Source organism: Thamnophis elegans, chromosome 4 (assembly GCF_009769535.1).
Source record: "Thamnophis elegans isolate rThaEle1 chromosome 4, rThaEle1.pri, whole genome shotgun sequence".
Lineage (NCBI taxonomy): Eukaryota > Metazoa > Chordata > Lepidosauria > Squamata > Colubridae > Thamnophis > Thamnophis elegans.
In genome coordinates this window covers 70316542-70343205 of record NC_045544.1, presented here as the reverse complement: position 1 = coordinate 70343205, position 26664 = coordinate 70316542, and the positions used below count along the sequence as shown (strand labels likewise).

At 40.6% G+C, this 26664-nt stretch overlaps 1 protein-coding gene across 12 annotated transcripts in view; it reads left to right on the top strand.

The window, feature by feature from the left end:
• Positions 1 to 26664, top strand: part of RGS7 (regulator of G protein signaling 7) — a 194460-nt gene that overhangs the window by 78139 nt on the left and 89657 nt on the right. For all 12 annotated transcript variants that reach the window (XM_032216318.1, XM_032216325.1, XM_032216319.1 and 9 more), the window contains exon 2: positions 16599 to 16695. In XM_032216318.1, coding sequence (XP_032072209.1) covers positions 16599 to 16695 — 97 coding nt within the window. The remainder of the gene's footprint in view (positions 1 to 16598; positions 16696 to 26664) is intronic.

Sequence of the window (26664 nt, the reverse complement as noted above, 5' to 3'; positions counted from 1 at the left end):
TCATAGCTTGCTAATATCACTCCAGACTATTGGATAGTAAGGGGGAAAGTATAAAGCATATAAAGTAATTCATAGTATGGAAAATGTGGATAGAGAGAAGTTTTGATTCTTTTCCCATAGAGAGTCATCCATTGAGCTTGAATACAAGTAGTCCACAACTTACAACAGTTCACTTAATGACTGAAGTTACATCAGCACTGAAAAAAGTGACTTACGGCTGTTCTTCACACTTATGATCATTGCAGCATCCCCATGGCCACATGATCAAAATTTGGATGTTTGGCAACTGCCTCATATTTATGATGGTTGCAGTGTCCTGGGGTCACTTTTTGCAACCTTCTGCCAAGCAAAGTCAGTGGGAAAGTCAGATTGACTTAACAACCAGGTTACTGATTTAACCGCAGTGATAAACTTAACAGTAGCAAGAAAGGTTGTAAAATGGGGCAAAACTCACTTAACAAATGTCTCACTTAGTAATAGTAACTTTGGGCTCAATTATGGTCATAGATTGAGGACTACCTGTATAGGGAGATTTCTTTACTTAATGGATATTTATATGGTAGAACTGAGTTTCAAATAACACTGATTTCGTTGTTGTCTTGTGTGATATCTGTGAAAAAAATCCAGGTGCTCAGGCATGAAAATGTGCCACTCAAACACTATACTTTTCTGCACACACTGGAAAAAAAACTTAGAGGGAACATTGATTATCACGGCAGCAAGAATAGTCTTTGCCCAAAATTGGAAAAACAGGAAAAGTCCACATGAAGGGGAAATAATTAAGAAAATCTTGATCTGTGCTGAAATGGATAAATTGCCGTGGGAATTAAAGAATAAAGATGAATCAGAATATTATAAGATCTGGGATAAATTTTATCAATGGTTGGAATATAAAAGGTAAAGCCCAAAATAGGCATGAGCCAAGATTTACAGAATGGAGACTAGAATTATGTATGAAATGATAAATGCGAGAATGTACAAGATAAACACAAACCAACATACTGTATTTTTGTAAATACAGTATGAATCAAATGTTAAAAAAAACAGGGTGGCTACAATGTATAACGGAATGTCTTAGCATGTATGGCATAGATTCTGCCAGGATGGTTTACACTGTGTCCAAGGTTTTAATTTAGGTTTAATAAAAAAAGAAATTTTAAAAAAGAAAAAAAGCCTTTTACATAGCTTGTGGAAGTGCTGAGAGAGAAAGCACTAATGAATTAGGCTTTCCTGTTACTATACCTCTGTGGGAAGTACAAAAGGAGAAGCCATATATCTTTTCTGTAGGGGCAGTGGTAGATCTTCTAAAATGACTTCCACAGTCTCCGCAAGCACATTAAGATCCCCACCCCTGTGTTGTCTGAAGAGCATTAGATTCATTAAAAACTTGGAAGAGTACTGACCTTTGGAAGAAACAGAGCTATACAATCAGAGTTTTGTAATTCCATTTTTTTAAAAAACAACCCTACCTTTTTAGCTATCTGTTTCTTGCAAATATGCAAATCTCTGCTTGTTTACCTGAAAGCAAGCCTGCTGGGTAGAAAATAATTTACTGATAGATGCACCACACTGCACCGTATTAATGCTTCTGATACATACTTGAAAGAGAGTACATTCAGTCTTTATTTTTCAAATACTTTTTGAATGCAAAACATTTGGTTTTGGAACTATAGCAACAGTTTAATGTTGAAAAGGTTTAATCTTTTCAACCTATCTACAGCAACAAAAGCAAAACATTTGTCTGAGAAGAATAGGTTATCCCAAAAGCAGTCCTTAAAAGGTTGTTTTAAGCAGGCATTATAGAGAAATATTTTTAACCTGGAAACCAATAATAAACATTATGCAGTATTTTGCTTGAGAAATATGAAGAAACCTATTTTTTATATATCCATGGAGAAAGCTGTATTTGTTTTAAATAGGCTGCATTTCAGACAATAAATTGTAACATGTTTTAAACTGACTTAGCAAAAAACTAAAAATACACTAAAGCCCCTGGTGTTCATTTTATTTATTTCATTTAATGTATGCCGATTAGTGTACATTCAAAATGACAATAACATTATTGTATTGTATTGTATTGTATTGTATTGTATTGTATTGTATTGTATTGTATTGTATTGTATTGTATTGTATTGTATTGTATTGTATTGTACTGTACTGTACTCTATTCTATTCTATTCTATTCTATTCTATTCTATTCTATGGAGTCTTTTATGTGTTTTTAGAGGGAGTGGACATCATTCAGAACACTAATAGATAGCAGATTCCAAAAAGAATGGTTGACATTGAAAATATGTATCTAGCTGTGATTGAATTCTTGTAGTAGACAGTTATCTTTTAAAGGAATTTTAGGTATAATAATCAGCTTGTTAAAAAGAGCACACCATTGAGGGTTTAACACTGAATTGGATCATAAAAAGCAAGCAAGCAGTTGATCAATTACCATATTTTTTGGAGTATAAGACAAACCTTTTTCCCTCAAAGAGGCTGAAAATCTGGGTGTGTCTTATACACTGAATACAGCATTTTTTGTCTCCTGAAACCCAGCCCCCTTCACCAAAATGGCCATGTATAGCTTTTAGGAGACTTTCAGAGCCCCTTTCCCGGGGCTGGGGAGGGCAGAAATGAGAAAAAAGGGCCATTTTTTGCTCAATTTTGCCCCCCAGTCCCCAGGAGAACTCTATAAGCCTCCTAAAGGCTATCCATGTCCTTTTTAAAAAAAATAAAAAACGGGCCCATTTTCATGAAAAATGGCCTGTTTTTTGCTCATTTTTGCCCCCCTCGCCCCCCAGGAGCACTCTACAAGCTTCCTAAAAGCTAGTCATGCCCTTTTTAAAAACAGGTCCATTTTCGGGAAGTTTGTAGAGTACAAAAACTTTTTTTTAAAATGTGCCTCTTCAAAACCTTGGTGCGTCTTATACTCCGGTGTGTCTTATAATCCAAAAAATATGGTAATCAACAAAATAAACTGGAAAGGGAAAATAGATATGAAATTACCTGGCAACTGATTTATATTGAGCTTTCCATTTTCACTGTTAATATCTTTATTTTAAAAAAGCCTCCATTAATTCTATGAAACAGGTGCGAACTTCCCATCACTCCATCCGGCTCAAATAATGCTATTAGACAGTACAAATGACAAACAAACTCGCATGACTTGATCAACATATGGCATTATTTTTTAGGAAATTTCAGGATTGTATTGCTGAAAATTAGGTCAACAAGAATTTGACCTCAATCTGGCCTAGATCTGTTTACCCTGATTTTTGTGCTAATCCTCATATAGTATTAGGAAACATTATACCACAAGCTCTGAGAATATTGTAACCAGTTATTAAGAAAAAAGACAAAGCTACCATCCTAAACACATTTCTCATATGATTAATGTATATGAGTTATCAGCCAGTGCTGATCCTTATTTGCCACCTTCTAGAATTTACATATTTGTTTCATGGGAGTCCTCTAGCCCTTGAATTTCCTCCTGGCCATGGCAACATTAACACATTCATCCAAGAGCTGTTTGTCATTCCGCTTAAGCAACATTCTTTCTTTCTCCTTTTTTTTTTGTTTTATTTTATTTTATATCTTTTCCCAATTGTTATTCAAAACTCCTTAAGGTTATTTTTTAGAACAACTTGTAGTACTGTAGACCAGGGGTATCAAACTTGCATTGTCACGGCAGCATCATGTGACGTATCAGGACTTCCACCCCCTTTGTTAAACCGGGGGTGGACATGGCCAGTGTGTGACGCATCCAGCCTATGGGCCGCAAGTTTGACAGCCCTGCTGTAAACTATGTTCTTAAGAGTATTATGAGCCATGGTGGCACAGTGGTTAGAGTGCAGCTACTTCTGTTGACTGCCGGCTGCCTGCAATTTGGCAGATCGAATCTCACCAGGTTCACGGTTGATTCAGCCTTCCAACCTTCCAAGGTGGGAAAAAGGGGGACCCAAATTGTTGGTGGCAATATGCTGACTCTATAAAACACTTAGAGAGCGCTGTAAAGCACTATAAAGTGGTATATAAGTCTAATTGCTATTGCGGGACCTAAGTCTCCCTTTGCATTGGCATAAATGAAGTCTTTTCTTACCCTGATGAATTACATGCACATTTGTGAACAAACTTTTAAGCAATTCTGGTACCAGCAGTCTTGCGTTACTCTCTGCAGCTGGTTATGTCCAATCGTGCTTTCAGGCATTGCACCATTGAGGATCTCTCCAATTTGTATGATCTAGTCCTCTTCTTCAGGCACAGAAGTCAATCTCAGAAAGGCTGTTTTGTGATGTGTTCCACTGGACCATGTCTTAACTATCAGGATAGCCAAAACAGAGACCACAGTGAAGGAAGACTCATAACTTACAAAAAACTGCAGATGCAGGACAATAACTACACAATTGTTGTCATGTTATGCACTGCCTAAGTGTCATTGAGGCTTCCTGCTAACAGCTGGTCATGTGTCTTAAAACATCTGGTTTAGGAACTGAGGGATAATTTTTTAAAAGTGCATGCAGTATTTGCGGCTTTTAACTCATCAGTATGGTGTAGATATTCTCCTTTTTCCTTCCTGAAAATATGAGTCCATTTAATTTCTCTGTAAATCTCATTATATTCAGTCTGTTGGTCTGAGCTCCGAGCTTGGTAATTTGGTGGAAAATATTTTCATCACTATTCGCGGAGACATTGTCAGTTCGCTTTGAAACCTTTTCAACCAAATTGTAAAGTTCAGAGCTCAGACCAACTACTGAGCTACTTATATTCAAATGCATTTCAACCTCCTTATATTCCTTTAGTCGTCCTTGAATGATGGACTTAACATAAGTACCCCTTGTTCCATGTCATTGGAAAGGTCACTGAATGAATGGTTGTAAGTTGAGGATTACCTGCATTGACACTGGGAGACTGTATCAAAAAGGTGTTCTTCAGATGGGCTCTTCTTTTACCAGGTCTTGGTTCTTACTCTTCTTTTCTTTTACAATTCTAGTTCTCCTCTAGGTTTTAACTGGAGCTATGAATAACTTGAATTATGCCTTATTCAAATTATTAAAATTAAATAAAAAATACAGCCAGCTGCACAATTAAAGGGAGAAATGTACATGGAGAATTCACAACTCCAAAGAATTGCCAACTATAATAAAATTCTCGTCTTGCATATTACAGCACTAGCCAAGGATTAATTTGTATGACAAATCCCCAGCATCTGTTTGCCTAGAATGGGAAGCCTGCACTGATATGATAACTCAGCTGAGCCATTTTAAGCACTGTAATTGCAACTCCAGGAGAAGTCATGGTGATTGCCTTCAGATCAGGACTTGAAACAGTAGGGATCAGGAAGCAAAGTTTTGCTTTTGAAAATGGGTAAAATCAGGTGTGTTTTCCTTTAGAGTTTGGCAGGAAGCCTTCTCTGAAGTTCAAGCCAATTCATTCAAGAAATAACATATTCCCATAGCCTAGAGGAGTATCTAGAAAAGAAACTGGCCACATCCCCAAAACGTGGCTAGAGAAATTCATGCACATGGCAGCTTTGTTCTTGCTTACGAATAGAGAAATCAACCATATCTTTGGGGAGAGTAAAAAGGAAATACAAGACATACAATCAATGGTATAAAAATCAGAACAAATTCCTCATATTAAGGCAGGCTCTTGAATCAACTTACTGAAAAATTGTTCAGTTCATAGGTCCATTTGGAAATCCCTATTTAAGTATCTTTTCAGCCTCCTAGATTAACCATTTTTCCTGCATAATGCTTCACTTGTTGCATCTTAGAATTATTAATGAAGCAGAAATAGTAGCATTAATGAATAAGTACTTATCAAAACATAAACGGAAGTCTGATAATGCACTTTCAAAGCAACTGGTTGATGGATCATATTAATACATAGTATGGCCAATGCCAATTCATCTTTTTTTCAAAAAAAATCTAAGGTTGATCAAATCTGGGTTTGATCAGTAACTGGAAGAGAAAGATTGCTATGTCACTCAAAACATAATGGAAAAATTGCAGAGAAGGAGGAGCTTCGTTACGATGTCACAATGTGCAGTCTTGATACTCCAAGACCGTAGTTGACACTTTTGCTGCTGGATAGTCCATTGAGACCTAAACTGTCCCGTAGAGATGGTGATCAGGAAGCCTTGCTGGTCTCAGGGACATCGCAAAGTCCCTGATCGACCCAAGAGAAGCACTTCAAGCTGGTGGTAAACAGGCAGTCCCTGGGCTGATGAAATCGGGACGGCTCCAGAAGGAAGGAAGTGAAAAGAGAAAGTGAGTCCATCTGGTGAGGTATTTATTCTATTTTGCGAAAGACTGCCCAAAGAAATTTTTTGTTAAAGCCAAATTAGATCCTTAAGCAAAAGAACTGAGTGGTAAAATTAACTCATATTGGATTGCTTTGGAAAGCCTTTTCTTTCCTTTGTAACTATTTGTGGATTGAAGTGCTCGCAATGTTTCTCATTTCTCCTCTTAAAGTGAACAGACTGATTTTTTTCTTCTGCTTTTTGTTGCTTTATTTTTTGACTTCTGGATTAAAACCTTCCTTCTTATTTTAACAATCCTATTACTTGTTATTAAATTTCATTAAAAGAAATCTAAAGAACTTTGTTTCTAATAAGCCAGATATAAATATTAGAAAGTGAAAAGTAGCACACTGCCACTCGGAGGTCAGAGGCTGGGATTTTTGAAACAACGTATCTCTTCTCTTTCTTTCTTTGATTTCACTGACTTTGTAGCTGAAGGGTTTGCAACTTGTATACAGAAAGAGCCAAGGGCATGAATTGTTTTCACAGGTGCCTTTGAGGAATATTTTGGCAGGGAAAGAAAGGGGGAAAAACAGAACCCTTCTCCTTTGAAGAGCATAAAAGAACTTGTGTTCAAGTCAACCTAAAATAAAAAAATAAAAGAGGCCTGGAAGGCTAGAGTGGCAGTGACTATTAGTTTTTCTTTCTTTCTTTCTTTCTTTCTTTCTTTCTTTCTTTCTTTCTTTCTTTCTTTCTTTCTTTCTTCTTTTTTGGAAACATGGATCAATATTCAGATGAGGAAACTTTACAATTCCAAAATAACTTGGCTGGAATTCAAAATCTGTTGGAAGGATATGGGAGAATTGAGAAGAAGTTGGAAAGACTAGCAAAAGATGTTGGGGTTGGAGCCCCAAAAATTAAATGGCAGAATGAAGATATAGTAGATAAAGATAAGACAATAGATGAATTTATTAATGGAGCAAATGTGGGTGAAAGTGGAAAGAAGGGAATATGGAAAAGGGAATTTGATGAATTGGAGCTCTACCCCAGATTCCATGATACAGAAGCGAAAAAATGGTAATGATGATAGACTTAAAAAGAGAATTTTTTTTCAGAAGCAAGATTGACAATCAAAGACAAGCTAATTTTAGTAGCAGCTGGTGAGCAACGAGATTACCTGAGAGATTCTTCAAGCAACAAAGTGTGGAGAGAAGTCTATAAAAACCTTATAAAGGAGATAAAAAGAAGACTGACACCACAATTGGCAAGAGAGATAAGATTGTTTTGTTACTGGAAAGATACAGGTTGACAATGAAAGTTGATAATAAAAAATTAGTTGATTTTGATGATCAATAAGTAGGAATTTAGTAACTCTTAGATTGTTTTAGATTGTTATTAAATGTTTATTCATTAACAAATAATTAACTATAATAACAATAATGAAATAATGGATACAGCTTAATGATATATACATGTACTGGCAAACTAGTAAAAGAAATTTGGATATAAATTGCAAATTGTGACTTGGGAAAAAGACCTATAAATTTTATTAACAAATTTTTATTTAGATCTTGTTATAAAGGTGTAAGGTTTTTTTTGGGGGGGGAGGGGACAGTCCTGATGAGAGGAGATGAGACATAAATAGTAAATGATTTTTAGCAAATTATAATAACAACAAGGAAATGTCAATGGACATTGTTTTACAATATATACATGCTATACATTAGGGTTAGGGTTAGGGTTAGGGTAGATCTTGTTATAAAAGTGTAATGTTATTGGAGGATTTTTTGAAATAGCTAATGAATGCCATTATGTGGTTGTGTCTTTAAGTATGAATGATTTGAGGTAAAAGCATGTTCAAATAATTGTAGTCAAATGAGAATTGTGGTACATTGATAGTAAGATATACAAAGATTTTTGATTTAACCTGTATAATCTAATATGAACTATAAGTAATGACTGTGGGAGAAATGCACGAAAGTTATCTGTAACCAATCGACACACTTTCTACAAGATGTAATGAAGGATGATTCTTTTTTTGTGTTTTTGTTCAATTAAAATAATTTTTTTTTTCAAAAAAACATAATGGAAAAATTGCTGATTTAGTTAAAGAAGTGATGATAAATGCTTTCATTTCCCCTTCTTCATCTTTATTTTCCAGGAAATACTTTGTCACTTCATAATGGAAGAAAGAAGTGATGGAATATGGTTGAGGACAAGTTCTAAGTTTAGGGTCAAAATTCACTGTTCTTGGGCCCACTTCTTAAGTAGAGGCTTCACACATCAGAGTTACCTTTCTTTGGAGTTCATTGTTGTTTTTAAATTAAAAACATTTGGAGTCTATTCAACATATGGATTATTTGCAAGCTAGTATTTCAACTCTTTTTAATTCTTTAAAATCTGTATTCTGCATTGTTTGTAGTACTTTGCTGTTTTATGCTTTCTTTTTTCTCTTTTCATAGTCAACAATTAGTTGAAATGCCAGAATATGTTATTATCTAAGAAAACAATGCTGATGGCAGGATATGTTTTATTTATTAAGCTTATATCTCGACTTTATTTTGTATATCTAAAATTGATGTACCTTCCTCCTCTTGTTTTCCCATAATAACAATCAAGGAGGGGTGGGGGGAAGGTTGGATCAAGAAAGAGAGAGACTAGCCCAAAGATATTTTCTAAGACTAAGGAAGGAATATGTCTTGGTTTTGAGTTAAGCATCTTAACTACAACCCTATGTCATAAGCTTAAAGAGTTCAATTTCTTACATTGTCAATTTTGACAATGTAAGAAAATGCAATTTTGAACGTGGGAATGGGCATGATAGAGGGGGATTGTGTGTTCCTCTTGTTAAATTTTGGGCTGGGAAATTTAATTTTTAAAATTAGTTGCTTTCCTGGACCAACTTTTTCCTCCTATTTGAAGTGACATAATGTTCTAATATACACCATTCATACTCATCATTTAGATTTTACAGCAGCAAAAGGGCATTGTCAACTATGACAAATGACACCTTATATTGAAGTACAACAATGGTATTTACTACTGGGCAATAGCTACACATATTCATCATAACTCAAGGCTATGACATCGGCTTCCTAAAAGACCTGGGGTCCCCAACCCCTAGTCTGTGGATCGGCACAGTGCTGCAGCATGCCAGAAACCAGTCCGCACAAACAAGCGAAGCCTCATTCATGGATGTAGGCAGCACCCAAAACCATGTCCCTTTAGTCTGCGGAAAAACCTCTCTCTACAGAACTGGTCCTGGTGCCCAAAAGGTTGGGGGCTGCTGTAATAGAGTATTCAGTGAAAGGATCCAGTCTATATTATACTTCTAGAGTAATCAGATCTGTGAAGTTTTGTTTTACTTGTAGAGCAACCCTATATGTTTATTCCAGTGGTGGGTTTCAAAATTTTTCGAACCTACTCTGTGGGTATGGCCTCCTTTGTGGGAGTGGCTTGCCAGCCATGTGACCTGGTGGAAGTGGCTTGCCGGCCATGTGTTTTTTTTTCTCTCTCTCTCTCTTTCCTTCCTTTTTTCTCTCTGTCCCTTTTTTCTTTTTTTCTTTCATATCTCTCTCACTTTTTCCTTCTTTTTTCTTTTTTCTTTATTTATTTCTTCCTTTCTTTCTCTTTCTCTCTCTGTGTGAATCTCTGTGTGTGTGTGTGTGTGTGTGTGTCAGTGGTGCATTTCAAAAAATTTTGGAACCTCTTCTGTAGGTGTGGCCTGCTTTCTGGTGGAACCACTTCTAACCGGTTCGGTAGATTTGATGAACCAATTCTACCGAACTTTTGCCAGCTGGTAGGAACCCACCTCTGGTTTATTCAAAAGGAAACTTCCATTGCTTTCAAAGGACTCACATACAAGAAATGTGAATTAGAGTGAGGGTCCTTTTGTTCCCACCAAATGGAAACCATAAAAGGCATTAGTTATTCTGTTATGATCAAGCTATGATCTCATATGCTGATATTATACCCTTTGTTCAGTGTTTAAGCAAGAGACAGTGACTTATTTTAAAGGTAAACTTTTTATCAGCATTGTTATATTTATTCGAAAGCCTTGAAAACAGTTGGAATGGCTCTTATTATGTCCAGCTCTTATGGGCTTCAGTCATAAATATTTCAGTGTTTTTTTTGTTTTTCAAACCACTTCCCTAAACAAACACAAACCCCCTAAACACATCCTGGACCTGACCAACCACTGCCTAAACAACACATACTTCATCCATAATGGACAAAGATACAAACAGATAGAAGGAGCACCCATGGGATCACCCCTCTCTCCTGTCATCACAAACGTATACATGGAACATTTTGAAACTAATGCCTTAGATAAATATGAATACAAACCCAAACTCTGGCTTAGATATGTTGATGACACTTTCATGATTTGGCCACACGGGAAAGAAAAACTGGACAACTTCCTAACACATCTCAACAGCCTACGCCCCAAAATACAATTCACTATGGAAATAAAAGCAAACAACCAACTTCCCTTTCTGGACATCCTAATCTACAAAAAACTCAATGGCTCCCTAGGACACACCATCTGTTCAGTTTTGGAGATTAATTTGGTTCCTTCAAAATTAATTTCATGTCCTGTAGCTTTAAGGTGCTGGAAAAGGGAGGAAGTTTTTTCTTTTTTTCTTACTGCATTCTATATATATTGAATAGGATCCGCAGAGCCATAAAATCTAATAACATCCAATCCAACCTTGTCAGAAATCTCATAATATTCTGGTAATTTCACATGGAGATTTCAGGTGAAAATGCTTTAATCTCTACTCTTTTTAGGTAAGACTTAATGGGACCTTTGATTTTCAAAAATTATTAAAATTTTCATAGGGCACCTTAGATCCATGATAGTGAATGTATGGCATGCATGCCACAGGTAGCACGCCGAGCCATATTTGGTGGCACCCCAGCCATTAGCTCCAGCGCGCATGTGTGCGCTGACCAGCTGATTTTTTGCCCTTCTGGAGGGCCAGGGGAGGCCGTTTTCACACTCCCCATGCTTCAGGAAAGCCTCCAAGGGTTGGGAAGGGTGAAAAACGGCTCCAATGGCCCAACCAGAAGTTCGTTCAGGAACTTCCGGTTGGGCCAGTTTCAGCCATTTTTGCCCTCCCCAGCCTCTGGAGGCTTTCTTGAAGCCTCCGGAGGATGAAATCAGCCTCGCCCGGCCCCTCGGAGGCCCTCCGGAAGCTGGAAACAGATTGTTTCTTAACTTCCAGTTGGCCCATTGGGGCTGTTTTTTACCCCCCCCCCAGCATCCGGAGGCTTTCCTGAAGCCTGGGGAGGGTGAAAACGGCCTTCCCCAGCCCCCTGGAGGCCCACCAGGAGCCGGGAATGGATCATTTCTGAACTTACGGTTGGCCCATTGGGGCCATTTTTCGCCCTCCCCACCCTCCGGAAGCTTTCCTGAAGCCTGGAGAGGGCAAAAACAGTCTCACACGGCCCTCCAGAGGCCCCCTGGAAGCCAGAAATGATCATTTCCGAACTTCCGGTTGGCCCATTGGGGCAGTTTTGTGCCATCTCCGGCCTCTCGAGGCTTTCCTGAAGCCTTGGGACGGCAAAAACCAGTCCCAACAGCCAAAGCAGAATTTCAGAAACAATCTGTTTCTGGCTTCCAGAGGGTCTCCGGGAGCCGTTTTTGGCCTCCACAGGCTTCAGGAAAGCCTCCGAAACCTGGGGAGGGGTCATGCGTGCATGCACAAGGGGACAGGTCATGCACATGTGGGGGGTGCAGGTCACACACACATGCACAGGTGGGCAAGGAGGATTGAGTGGGCACATCTGTGGATGTGATAGTGTGCATGCAATTTTGGCACGCAGTAAGAAAAAGGTTCGCCATCACTTCCTTAGATGCATCACACCTAAAATTGTGCCACCCCCTAAACTAGAAGAAGTATAGGCCATTTCTTTCTCTTCGTCTTTTGAGGTGTGTTCATATATTGTTCAAACTATGTATCTTGTTTTTATTTTCTTTTTCCTCTTGGGCCCAAGTTACCTCATACAGCATAGATTACAGTGTTCCTACTCGTAATCTTCCACTTCCTGAAAAACTTTCATCCACTCAGCTGCCTTTCTGAGCAGAGGGGGATACTTTCTCAAATTCTTTTTTATGGAAAAACTTGAAATTTTATGTGGATCTTAAGCCTCCTTTACCACCACCCTTCCAAAAAAGGTTATGTAAGTTACAGTCCCTTGTGTTTTATTTCAGAGTTATTTTCAGGTTTATTGAACAAATAGCAGTACAAATCTGAAAACAGAATACCTGAACAGTACCAATTCCCTGAAACCAAACATCTTTTATACATCCTTAGTGAGGCTCACCTCCCTTTTCAACATTTGTTTATAATATACAGTTAATAAAAAATGAATACCTTGAGATCCAATTAATTTCTTCATAAAATGCAATATCTATTTGTGTATCCTGGTAAATGTGTACATTTAGCAATGAAGGAGAGAAATTCAAATTAAATGTGGTCAGCAAGCATTTGGTTAGCTTGCTAATAAATGTTAGCATTTTTCAATTCAATTCCCCATCTCTCACAAATGTTACAAATTAGAGCATGTCGAATTTTGGATCTTGGCTAGAGCATCTCCTTGGCTCGTATTGTGGCATGTCTGTGACTGCTGTTTCTCAGTGATGCCCCCCCCCCAATTTTGAAAATGTCAGATTGCCTTATTGGTTTCAGAACTATGATTTTCTTTTTCCTCCCTATGGCAGCTCTTTTGCACCTTCTGCACAGGTAGGATTTGTCGTCTTTTAAAAAGACAAAATGCAATATTGCATTGTCAGAGCGGGTCTGGGTGAAACTGATAAGAGATAAACAGACCACTGGACAGGAAAGGCTGAAGCAAAGCTAAGGGACTAATTCTTTACTTTGCAGTTTCAGAAGTCAGCCATGATAATTCAGGGAGAGAGGCAGCCATGATAGTAAGCAACACTTTTCTGATTTGCCTGTTCAGTCAAAACATGAGAAGCATTTCAACATGTACAGCATAGATTACAGTATTCCTACTCTTAATCTTTTATCGTAATTCAGCTGTAGCACATTCTAGGCAATCAAAATAGAAAATGGCTTAGTACATAAAGTTTGGCTTTAGTATATTATGGCCTTAGTTCATTAAGTTAGTGAGAACATAATGATTTGCATTTGAATAAAACATACCTTTGTTGGAGATACTGAATTTATCTGAAAGAAGGGTGAATTTAGGACAATTTTGGTGCCATATTGATCTGGAAAAAAATAAAAATGTAAATGATTTTTTTCATGTAAAAGAATGTTTCCCCTATTATGACATATTTAGTTAATCTAAAGATGCTGTTTCTTTAGAAAGTCAATTTTTAAAGGGGAAAATAATATTACTTTTGGGTACGTGGAATGAAGTAGGAAAAATTGGGATTAAATTAATTGGTAATACAGTTGTTGGTTTCTGTGAACTTAGATTTAATTTTGCAATGCAAAATAAATTCAAGAATGATACATCTATGTACAATTAAAGCTCTCATTATGACCTTTAAGTGTGTGAAACAGTGCATCATAGGCAACAATGTTACCTCAGTTTACAGAATACATCTAAAATCTTGGACTTATGACTCTGGAGGGAATAAAATTAGGGAAAGTTGTAGCTGATTCAGTGCTACCGGTGGCTCTGCTGCATTGCTGGGCTGCTTCTGTGATCACATAATCTTCATTTTCAATATTCTGTGACAGTTTCCAAGCCTCTCTTGCAATCCCTTGCTTCCTCTTCCACCCAGTACTAGTCATTTACTTGTCTATTGGGAAGGGAAGGGAAGGAAAAGGAAGGGAGATTTCCAATGCTTCCTACCAAATTCCCACAAGAAAACTCAATGGAGAAATTGGCCTTTTCCTTGTTCCTGCTCACATTGTTTTTTTGCCTGAGGTAAGAAAATATCTTTGAAATGATCGCTCTTAAGGTTATCTAATAGCATTTATAGATGAAGTGCTTGTTTACTGAGAGTTTATATTTGAAGGAGTTCTAGAAAAAGAGGAGAGAATGGTTTGCTCACCTGTCAGAATGATCTCTCTGTTTATATTCTGTAGGCATTGGTGGTGCTTGGCAGCATGCATTTTGAGGTGCCAATGATGAGGGTGCTGGATTCATTGAGTTTTAAAAATATACTGATGGGCTGCACAGGGCTGCTTTTGCGCCTCATGCTGTGCAGTCCTGAACTAGTTTCTTATGAAATCACCTTGGGGAGGAAACATTCTCCAAGTTGAGACATTGGCATGAAAATTCACACTTTTAAATCTCTGCATATTTATATTCCTTCCCAGCATTTGGTTTAAGACAACCTTAATTTTATAAGGAAATACATTTTAGTTCTTGCTGAACTGTTTGTTTGTTTTTTGGTCTGTATTTTTAGTCTGTTTCTAGCCTGCCTGGATATTTTACATGTTTGTCACCCTTAGTCTCTGCTTTGTAAATTACAATTCATGTAGCATTCTGTGTTTAATTGATATTATTATGGTATAGTTTTATCTTTTATCTACATTATCCTCAGGGTTATAGAATTATTCTTAAGATGAATGAATATATAATATTGATAATACATAATATTGATGCTTCTAATGATCTTAGCTCTGCATGTTTTTTTTAAAAAATAGCTGTTGTATTAATGGGTTAAGTTTGTTTTATCTTTCTTTGTTCCCTTGTATTCCTCACTTGGAGAACAATTTGTTACAGGAAACTATAAATAAGGGAATGCCAAGTGTGACAAATGGCAACTAGAGACCAGAGAACATGAGGAAAAAAAAGTTGTATTGCTCAAAGATGCAATCTTTCCTTTGGAAAGGGAGAGGGCAGGGTTTTACAACTTGATTCAAAATTATTTGCAAAGTGTGCAAACGTAGTTTCAGTTGGCATTTGACTCCCATGTATATTGATATCAAAAACACATTGAAATATTATCAGTCCTTATCATTATGTGAGTGTGTGAGTGACAACAGAATATCCTTCGTTCTCTCATATTTAAAAGAAGGCTGCTTTGTCTTGATCAGAAAAGAAGACTGGACCATATCAGAGTGATATTTCTACAAAAATACACATACAAACAACATGCTGTAGAGTTTGGAATATTCTGGAAAGCTATCATTCAAATTAAAATCTCTTCACATTTCAATTTTTTTCATACTTTCTATTTTTTAAACGTACACTGATAGGTGACTGTTTTTGATATAACACCTACATTTTCAGCGCCAAAGAGCTTATCTGAGAATCCACCCACCCCCCCCCCCCAGCAAACTCTGCAAGCTAACCCAGGCCTTTAATAAGACATTTTAATTTTCCAAATTTCAAGTATCAAAGATGCTATGTTTAATTGAAAAAAAATTAGCATTAAATAATGAACTCTCCCAGTTTGTGATATCATAGAAATAGAGCCATATGTATCACGTCCAGTGCCATAGTTACGTATGAATGAGCAAGTCATTTAAGAATTCAATAAAGATGTACTCAAAATTATTAACTGAGATTTGTTTGACTGACTAATCAAACAAATGCTTACTACTATATTCAATTCATTGATCTTTGAAGAAGGATGTATGTATGTTTAAGTGCTATTATTTGAAACTTATTCATTGTGGAGAAGCTGGAAACAATGTTGGGTACAGAATAGTTTTTAATAACATTAGAGGAAATGATTAGCTTGATAAATAAACTATGTTCTTAGCTCATTCCTGTCTCTTACTTCAGTTTACAGTATCATCAAAGCTGTATTTATGGACAGTTCTCATGAGAGCTTTGACCTTGAGTGTTAATTGCCAGTATAGTGTTTAAAGTCTTGGATCTGGCTCAATATAGCCATTAAGGTCTTGGATTGGGAAAATCCAGATTCAAGTCAGCACTTGATCATGGAGGTTACTTGTTGCTTTGGCCAAGTTACTGCATTTCTATCTAATTTTTTTTTACACCTTTCTCCACAGCTTTCTTCATTAGCATGAGAATTAATTTTAGTGGAGATTCCTGCGTATGTTGTTTTAAGCTCTCAACAAAAAATGTGGGATATAAATGTAGTTACTGTCAGTCAATCAATCTATCAAAATAATTAAGATTCAATGCAGGTAAAAATGTGTTTCTTGATATAGAAAATAGTTATCTTAGAATTGATGCCACAAGATGTGATGATGTCCTCTTAATTTAGATGGTCTTAATTTAGCTATTATTAGCTATTGTTTATGAAAGCTACACATAATTGCAATAACCGAGGTTATTGTCCTCACTTAGGCATTTAGTTTGGTCCCTGTGGCAACATGATATTGAATTAGATCAACTCAAGACTCATCCAGTCTATTTACTACTCAAGAACATAATATGTTTATTTGTTCCTTTTTTTATCCAGATGGAAGATGTCATAGCTCGTATGCAAGATGAGAAAAATGGGATTCCTATTCGTACAGTCAAAAGCTTTCTCTCCAAGATTCCCAGTGTTTTCTCTGGTAAGATTCAAAATACAGCATGTGCTTCATTCAGTACTGGGAAAATACATGAGAACAATGATGAATTAGAAAATTAGTACAGATAAGTTTAAAAATAATGACTATAAGCCTGTAGTAATTTACAATGAAGCTTCATTAGCAGTACATTTTGTAAGTTCCATGCTGTGTTAGCATATTGTTTTACATTAGGACTGGATACTATGCTCCCCCTGCCCCCAGCAGTTTCTTCTTTGGAAGAAGATTTGGAGCTTCTCAGGAAGCCATGTGTTCCTGGAACATTAATATTGACAAGTGTCTCTTCAAGTATTCTCTTCAGAAAAGAGAATAAAAAAAATTAAAAAGGTAAATACAACGAAGGAGTGACTGATCTTTTTGACAATGGATTTAAATGCATTTAGATTTTACCTTCTTTCTCTAAAGTTGCATCATAATTTCTTTCTTCCATTAGCTATTGTTTCTAACCATCAAACTTATAAATTGCAAACCCATTTTAATTTTTTTTCTCAGTAAAAAGTCCATAAGAAGTTTTCATTCACTTTTCTTATGCATAACCTATTTCTATTTCCATTTCTCTTACTGTTGGCTATATATCTCTACTTTGTAAACACTAGTAATCAAACTCTTAGTTATTTAAAACATACATATTTTTGAAAAATATCTATGGCTTTCAGAAAAATAACTTTCCATCATATTAAATATTTTTTGCTAATTTAACTTGAGCCATTTTAATATTTTTATCAGAAATTTTTTGTGCGGACAAATTATTCTAATCTAATCTTCCATTAAACCCCAATTTCCATGTGGTTAATTAACTAAAATTGCTAATTATATTAGCTAATCCATAATTCCCTGTAAAATGTTACCTTATCCTCCTATATTCCAATTATCAAAGTCCTGGCCCCATGCAAAATAGCTTCAACCCTGACATATACATAATACTCAACAGTCAATTTCAGTTGGGGTCATAATTGGTGGTTTATAGAGATGGTGAGATATCTTCTGATTTTATCTCTTTCCTTTTTATCTTTTCATGGAATAGATTACAGAAGGGTAGCATTAAGATAGGCAATTTGACTGAGGAAAGGAGCCTTATGGAAGGTGCCAAACAGATGTTACACAATATCTAGAATCTCCCATTCTTCATGTATTAATTGCATGATGATTATTATGGGTGATGGAGTGCAGCTCCTGTAGCTCCTCTAAACACACATTTCAACTTAATACATGAATCCTGGAGGAGAGGTAGAAAACTAGGCAACACCAGAGGAAAAACTTGTATAAACCTGTTATCGTTTCTGTACCCAGAATTTTATTATGCAGTGATTTGTAATGATTTTTGCAGAAAAATGACAATGAAGTTATTGGTGGATTGGGTTTGATGAAACAAAATGCCTTTTGTAATTTATTATACATCAAATCAGAGTCAATTTTTCCAAGAATATAGGAAATGTCAAGCACTTGAGAGAAAGATGTATTTCAGGCTTGGCCATAGTCATACTTTAATGCACACACATACACACAAACACAGTAACCAATTTGTCAGTGCAAAGTTTCATAGCATGTATTTCACACACTTGATTGTAACCCTAGTAGCTGCCTTTGCCCAGCCTTATTATGCAAAGTGATTATTATAATGTGACATATTTTTCATGGGAGTTTGAATTTAAGTAATTGGTATGTGTTTGCTGAACTTTTGTTGACCAGGAACAATTTCTATTTTAGTTGAATCAGAACTGAAATTAAATGCAAATATAAAAAAATTACTTTATGTTTGGCTAGTGATGATATTAAACAATGGAATGCTATTCAATATTCCATGCCTCTGTTTTGGATTGTTTTATCTTTGCCAAAAAATCAGTAGCAAATCTGAAAATATAAAGTATCTAGAGGAGTTGATATAATTGCAGTCCAGAAGCTCAGTCATATTCTTCATCATTTGACATAATCAGATATAATCATATTGCAGAATAGATGTGTTCTTGACTGACACTGATTGAAAGTGGATATCAGTAATAAGGAAAGTTGATTTACATTCTCAAAGGTGGTGATTACAGAGAGAATGGCAGTTGGACTTACCTGAACTGTATGTTTCGAGGAAAGGTGTGGGAGGAGTAACAATTGGGTATTAACCAAGCCTTCTTGCCTATTGGAGACTGAGGTAATCTTTTGAAGCCACACCTACTGCTCTCCTCTGGCTTCCCAGATTAACCGATGGATTGTAGCAGCATCTGAAAGGAAGGACAAACAAGAACAGCCAACACATATCCTTCCTAACCACTAGGCTGAACCTGGACTCGCTCAGGCCCCCAGCGCGGGGTGCCCTGAATGGGGGGGGGAAGTGACTCCTCCCACACCTTTCCTCGAAACATGCAGTTCAGGTAAGTCCAACTGCCAATTTCTGAAGAGAAGGTGTGGGAGGAGTAACAATTGGGACATACCAAAGCTAGATGTCCTGGGAGGGATTAGATGGGCCTGAGCCCCCTGGGGAGTCCAGGACTCCCTGCAGAACCCTCCTGCCGAAGGCAGCCTCCGCGGAAGCATAGGCATCTAGTCTGTAATGCTTAATAAATGGAGAAGGGGAGGCCCAGGCGGCTGCCTGGCAGATCTCCTCTATGGGGTCCTGGGTGGACCAGGCTGCTGAGGTGGCTGCACTTCTGGTGGAATGTGCAGTAATGCCCTCTGGGACTTGGAGTCCTCGTGCCCTGTAGTCCTGCGAGATGGCCGCTCTAATCCATCTACTGATGGTGGCCGGAGAGACCTTAGCTCCCCGGGAGGAAGGCTGGTAAGACATGAAGAGGGCCTCCGAATGCCTAAAGGGGGCCGTGCATTTGAGGTATATGCGCAAGGCCCTTCTGACATCCAGCTTGTGCCAGGATTTCTTCCTCTCACCGGAGGGATGAGGACAGAAGTCCGGAAAAATGATTTCCAAGGCCCTGTGAAAGGGGGAATTAACCTTGGGCATGAAAGCGGGGGTCAAGCCTGAGGATGACCCGGTTATCTAAGAAGGTACAGAGGTCCGCCCTGCTGCAGAGGGCGTTGATTCAGAAACTCTCCTGGCTGAGGTGATGGCGACCAGGAAGACAACCTTGAGGGTTAGGAGCTGAAGGGAGGCCTCCTTCAGAGGCTCAAATGGTGCTTCCGTGAGGGCCTGAAGTACCGTGGGAAGGTCCCAGGTGGGGAATCGATGGACCACTGAGGGTTTCAGATTCGCTGCGCCCTTGAGGAATCTCTTTAACACAGGATGTTGGGACAATGGAGGAGCGTTCACCCCCCCTCCAGAACCGTAGACCTGACGTCTAAGAGTACTGGTGGCCAGGCCCTTCTTATGACCCTCCTGGACCCTCCTGGAGGAAATCCAGGACCTGGGGGACTGAGTCTGCAGCTGGGCGGAGGCCTTTAACTCGGCACCAGTCTGCAAAGGACACCCAGGAAGCGTTGTAGATGTGTGTGGTTGACTGTCTCCTGGATGCCTCTACTGTCCTGATGACACTCTCGGAGAATTGGGCCTCCCTTAATTGTTCCCGCTCAATTGCCAGACGGTCAGATGAAACCACTCCAGATCCGGATGCTCCAGAGACCCCTGGTGCAATGTCACCTCCCCCGCTGGGATCCTCCAGTGTGGGGCTGTGGATAGCTCCACGAGGTCTGCCAACCAGGGTTGGCGCGGCCAGAAGGGAGCCACCATTATCATTTCTGCTCCCTCTGCTACCACCCTCCTCAGAACCCCGGGGATGAGGGGAAGGCGTAGAGAAGACCTGGTGGCCATCTGCATCAAAGAGTGTCCGCATCCATGGGTCCCCTGGTCGGAAACCTCAAAATGAACTCTGGCAGCTGGGTGTTCTGCAGTGTCGCGAACAGGTCCACCGTCGGGTGACCGAACCTCTCGCAGATCTGACGGAAGATTGAGGGATGGAGCTGCCACTCCCCGTTGTCGACCGTCTCCCTGCTGAGCCAGTCTGCCTGATGGTTCTCTGTTCTGGAGATGTGTTCCGCTCTAATGGAAAGCAGGTGCCTCTCTGCCCAGTTCCCCAGTCGCAGCGCCTCGTCGCGAAGAGCCCTGGAGTGGGTGCCGCCCTGTCTGTTCACGTGGGCCTTGGCCGCTACATTGTCTGTCAGGACTAGGATGTGATGTCCGGTCACCATGTCCTTGAGGTGGCGGAGAGCCAGATGGATGGCTCTGAGCTCCAACCAGTTGATGTTGTTTCTCAGGTCTGTTGGAGTCCACCGGCCCTGGGTGATCTGGTTCTCCAGGTGGGCCCCCCAGCCGAAGAGACTTGCATCGGTGGTGAGCGTCTTCCTTGCCGGTTCTCTGAAGAGGCATCCTCTGTTCAAGGCTGGGGACAGCCACCAGCGAAAGGATAGCAGCACCTGGGGTGACACTTGGATCTTGAAGGTGGCGTCGCTTGTCCCGGCTCTCTGGTAAGGCAGCAGGAACCACTGGAGCTCCCTGGTGTGCAGTCGAGCCCACGGCACGATTCCTATGCATGAGATGAACTTCCCCAGGAGCCTGGAAAGAAGAACTACAGGAACAGAGCGTGACTTGCTAACCTCATGGATCATCTTAACGATGCTGTCCTTGCGATCCTGGGAAAGAAAGACCTCCCCAGCCACTGAATCGATGATGGACCCTAGGTGGAGGAGCCTGGTGGAGGGAATTAGGTGGCTCTTCTCCAGGTTGATGGAGAAACCCAGGGACCTAAGGGTGTTGATGGTGGTACCTAAGTTCCGTTCAGCCGAGTCTGGCGACCTGGCTAAGATGAGGATGTCATCTAAATAACAGAACAAACGGACTGGGAGGGAGTGCAGGTGCCCTGCGACTGCTGCCAGGACCTTGGTGAATGTTTTGGGGGCTGAGACCAGCCCAAAGGGCAGGGCTCTGTATTGGAAGTGGTTCCCCTCATGGGAGAACCTCAGGAATTTACGGTGTTCCGGGGCGATCCTGATGTGTAGATATGCCTCTGTGAGATCGATAGAGGCTAGGAAATCGCCCGGCCGGATGCCCTCCAGGATGGATTTTAGGGAGGCCATCTTAAATTTGCGGTATACCACCCTGGAATTAAGAAGTTTAAGAGCCAGAATGGCTCTCCATCCCCCTGAGTTCTTGGGAACTAAGAAGAGGTTCGAGTAGAACCCTGAGCCCTTCTCCCCCTCTGGGACCCTTTCAATGGCTCTGATGTCTAGAAGATGTTTAATGGCCTTGGCCTTAAGCGCCCTCTTGGTCGGGTCTGTGGAGGAGGTGAAGGTGCGGAACCTACTGGGGGGGGAGGGAGCGGAACTCCAGGTGTAGCCCGAGCCTTACCGTCTGGAGTACCCACTCATCCGAAGTGATACGGCCCCAGGCATCCGCAAACATGGAGAGGCGACCACCGATGGGGTGATCCGGGGTCGGATCACTTGAACCTGCGGAAAGGGTGACCACCTCCTCAAAAGGGCCGCTTGCCCTGCTGTTGGCCCCTGAATCTGTTCTGGAATTGTCTATCCCCCTGCCTGTGGAACCTGGGGTTTTTGTACCTCTGGTTCTGGTTGTCTCCGTCGGGAGGTCTGAAGGGGGTCCTCCTGGGGTATGGCACATGGCATAAGTCCGAGCGTTTGGTTGTTGTTGGAAGAACCTTCCGCTTGTTTTTATCCTCCACGAGGATAGGGTCCAGCGCCCTCCCGAATAGCTTCTCCCCGTGTAGTCTGCCCCAGTTAGGTGCCACTTCATCTGGGATTCCGCCTGCCAATGGCGTAGCCAGAGTAGGCACCTAGAAGCAACTGAAGAAGACATAGCCCGCGAGGCATACTTTATCACGTCCGCTGAGAACTGCGTTGTCACCGGCATCTTGGAAATGTCCTGCAGTAGGCGAACCTCTGATGCCGGGGTCCTATCTCTCAGCTGCTCCAACCACAGGACCATGGACCTGTTAAAGAAAGAAGCGGAGGCGGCCACCCTGATGGCCCAGGTGATGGCCTGGAACGTTTTGCGCAGGATGATGTCTGCCTTCTTGTCCTTTGGCTTGAGGCAGTTGGCCGTGTCTCCTGCGACGACCATTGAAGCTGATGCCAGGGTGACTACCGGATTGTCCACTTCAGGTACCTGGAGCGCTTGGGCAAAAGTTTGATTGAGATTGTAAAATTTTCTCTCATTTCCCCCTGGGGTGGGGAAGGAGCCTGGTTTTACCCATTGCGATTTAAGCACCTCCATGAACATCTCTGGCGTGGGAATCTCCTCCTTAGCTATGGGGGGGGCTATGGAAGAGTCCCTTTTTCTTTTTGCTCTTACTCTTGCCAGAGGGATCCGTTACCGGTTTAGGATCCGGGGGGGGGGGGATCCAGATCGGCTGTGGCCGATGCCTTGCAGAGCAAGGAGCTAAATAAAGACGGAGGAAAGAGGCCTGCTATGGTGGAATCATCCTCTACCTGGGGATCCTCATCCTCTGAGAACCCCACATCCTTCAATTCTCCCTCCTCCAGGTCTGAAGCCTCACTAGCTGTGGAGGGGAAGGGAGACCTGGCTTCCCTGGCAGCTGAAGTGCTGGGGCGTTCTTGCTGAACCCTGGGGGGTTCCTGAGGGGACCTGCTCCTGGAGCTCTGAGGCTGCTGACCTAAGCTCAAGGCCATTACCTGGGCCAGAGCCCTAGCTAGCATGTCCTGGAAGCTGTTAGTGAGGTCGGGCAGGGCAGGCTGGAGCTCTGGTGGCTGGGAATATTTCCTGTGTTCAGGGGATAGAGGCGCCAGGCAAGGCCTGCCAGGGCTGGTTGCCCTGCGGCCAAAAGGATCCGCTCTTGAGTCTACTGGAGGAGCCGGAGAAAGGGGGGGTGATAGGGAGCTGTGCCCTCTATGGGAACCCCTTCGTGAGGCTGGAGATGCTGCCCGGGTCTCAACCCGGGCTGAAGGCCTGCGGGGAGATTGTGATCTGGAGCGGGAAGGGCTGATGGTCACCCTGAACTCTCTGGTCGAGGCCCTGGTCACCCTGGCCTCCTTCCTGGGGACTGCCTTCTTGGGAGCCCTGGCCTTGTCCCTCCTCACTGGGGATCTTCCTCTGGGCGCTGGGGAAATGGCTCTGGAGGTCCCTTCATCCGGGTCCACTCCCCCTGGGGCTCTGGGCCTGTTATCCCTACTCCTGGTCACCTCCGCCATTACTTACAGTTACGGTGCTCACCAACCTCCTCCTTCTGCAGTCGCTGTAGGGCAGATTTGGTCCTCTAGGGCTTGGATCCACTTCCCTGCTCTTCTGCCGCTGGATTGTGGCCTCAGCTGCCGGCAGGCACAGCCCTGGAATACCCCCCAGATAACCGGCGGGGTAGAGCCTAGATGTAGCCTCTTCCGGCTTCCTGGTGCCTTGTGAGCGCTTTTGGTGTCCATAGAGGAACGCTGATCACACGCTCACCCACGTGCTCCTAAAATGGCGATGGATCAAGATGGTGACCGCTGGAGCCGTCCGGGTCTCCTCTCGCCGCTGGAAGCCTCCGCAGCGATCCTCGGTGGATTCCCGGTCCTCGCAGACCCTCCTGGGCCCCTCCGGACAACGCACGGTCATTTCTCTCGTCCCTGCGGCTGCTGGGACTTCCACCCCTTCAACGCGACCGGCCGGCCACACTGGGCGTCTGCGGACGCGCTGGCAAGCTGGAGCTTGAAAAGCGGTGCGGAGCACGGCAGAAGGATGGTGAGGCGAACTGCTGATCTCTAATAGTAATCTTGTTGGAAAAAAACTTGCTGAAAGGGAAAAAACTCCTAAGTTTTCGAAAAGAAGGGAGAGACAAAGTAGCACTCCTTTCAGGCCGATGACTGAGGTTAATCTGGGAAGCCAGAGGAGGGCAGTAGGTGTGGCTTCAAAAGATTACCTCAGTCTCCAATAGGCAAGAAGGCTTGGTTAATACCCAATTGTTACTCCTCCCACATCTTCTCTTCGGAAACTTGTCTAAACTAAATGATAAGGTAAGAAAGTCAGATCTATTCATTATAAAAATAGCCTGGAAGGGTACACAATTTTTGAATGTTTATAAAATGTGATAAAGAACAGTTGTAGAAACATGTTCCCAAAGAGTAACCTTTCTGTTTCCTCCTATTTACTTTAATTTTCATAGCTGGACCTAAATGTTGAAAAATTGACCAACGAATGAGGGGGAAAGAAACAACCATTATAACATGGTTGACTTGCCAGATCTGCATGATCTGTTCTGTTAAACAAAGTCATACATCCTAATTTATTTTATCCCCATCTTTAGTGAGTGAGGTGAATTTTAGTGAATGATTTTTATAGATGATAAAAGATCAGGAAACTTAATGGGATCTTTTTTTCGGCTTAACGGTTTGAAGATGAAAAAGTCTACATTTGAATTCAGACACTTTCACTATGGATTAAACTATCTATAATAAAATCACAATCTGATTAATTCAGATTGCGTTCTGCAATGTACAATAGCTTTGGATATCACTTCTGGGAATTGTACTGTGAAAACTATTGGTGGTAATCAGCCCTTTTTGGTGTTATGTCAACATTTAACCTGCTGTTTTACAGGTTTGTTGACTTTGACTCCTACAATCTTTCAAACAGTTTGACCTTTGGGAAAAGCTTCTCTAAGCACCCACTGGAAGTTGTCCAGATTCTTCTTTCTGCTATCAGTACAATTCAAGGACAAAAAGGCCTCATATTGCCAATTAATCTCTGTAATTTCAGGATTAGGATTCTAGTCAAGCATCTCACCACTTCTGTGTGTGAACCTGGAGTAGAGTGAAATGTTGAAACCAGTCAGGTTGCATACATCTCAATATTCCTCCAGTCTTTTTTTTTTTAAAATCATTTCATAATCTTTTGTTATTGGATGCATTTTAATGCAAACCTACCAAGTTGGAATGCATTGACTCTCTTGAAATGTTAAGATTAGTATTGTTAAGAAGGTAAGTGTAGCCAGAAATTAATTTTCTGGCTAGACCATTCGCAATAATGGAGAACACTGCTATTATAGACTCTAAAAGACTGGCTTTTATTGAACTCATTCCCATAAAAGTGTTATATTGGTTGAACTGCTGTCTTCCTAGCAGCATTTATTAAGGTGACTGGCATACATTTTCAGATTTTACTTTCTGCAATATGTTTCCAACTTACCTTATATTTTATTCAGATAAGTGAATCACAACTGACTGAACAGATTTTATTTGCTTGAATAAAAAGCAGCCTTTCATTGTTTTTCTTATTTTTCCATTTTTCAAATAAATACTTTTTCGATTTTGAAATTAACTTTTTTATTTAAAATTTCTTCCAGGTAAGAAATTTAAATTTTCTTTCACTTAAGAACTGAAGAGATTTGAGGTTGTCCTTTATTTTTTTGTCACTAAATGGGACTAAAGAAGAAGGGCATGGATTTGCTAGGGGTAGCAATCTCTCAGAGTTAACTTTTGAGAAACTTTTCTTTAAAAAAAAAAAAAAAGATAGCCACCAACTCTGAAACCATTGCTCTACTCACTTCCAAATTATTTCTTGCCTTTATTATTTGTATAATAACTCAAGGCCACGAACATACCTGATTACCCCCTTCCTCCCCCTATTTTCCTCACAACCTATGAGGTGAGTTGAGATGAAAGATTGTGACTGTTCCAAAATCACCTAAGGAGAGACATAGTTTTAATTATATAAAATCACTTTAAACACATCACATTTAAAAATAGTTTAATGTATAAGACTCTTTCACATGTTTATTAATAGATGTAACTTCTGCTGCTCTGAGATGGATAGTTGTTAACTTGACAGAAATATTTTGGGATTCTGATTTCAATCATAGTGTTTGGCATTTTGGCTAAGCTTATTTGTGTGGGAGGAGTGCTGTTGTTTGAATAGCATACGTAGAATAGCAGGAAGACAATAGCTAAGCTATTAGCAATTCTTGATATATGGTAAAAGAATTTGTGGAGTCTCCAATTTCCAGTAAGGTGTCAATATAGTCCAGTAGATGCTGATGGATTTGATTCTGATGTAGCCTTTGGCCTCTT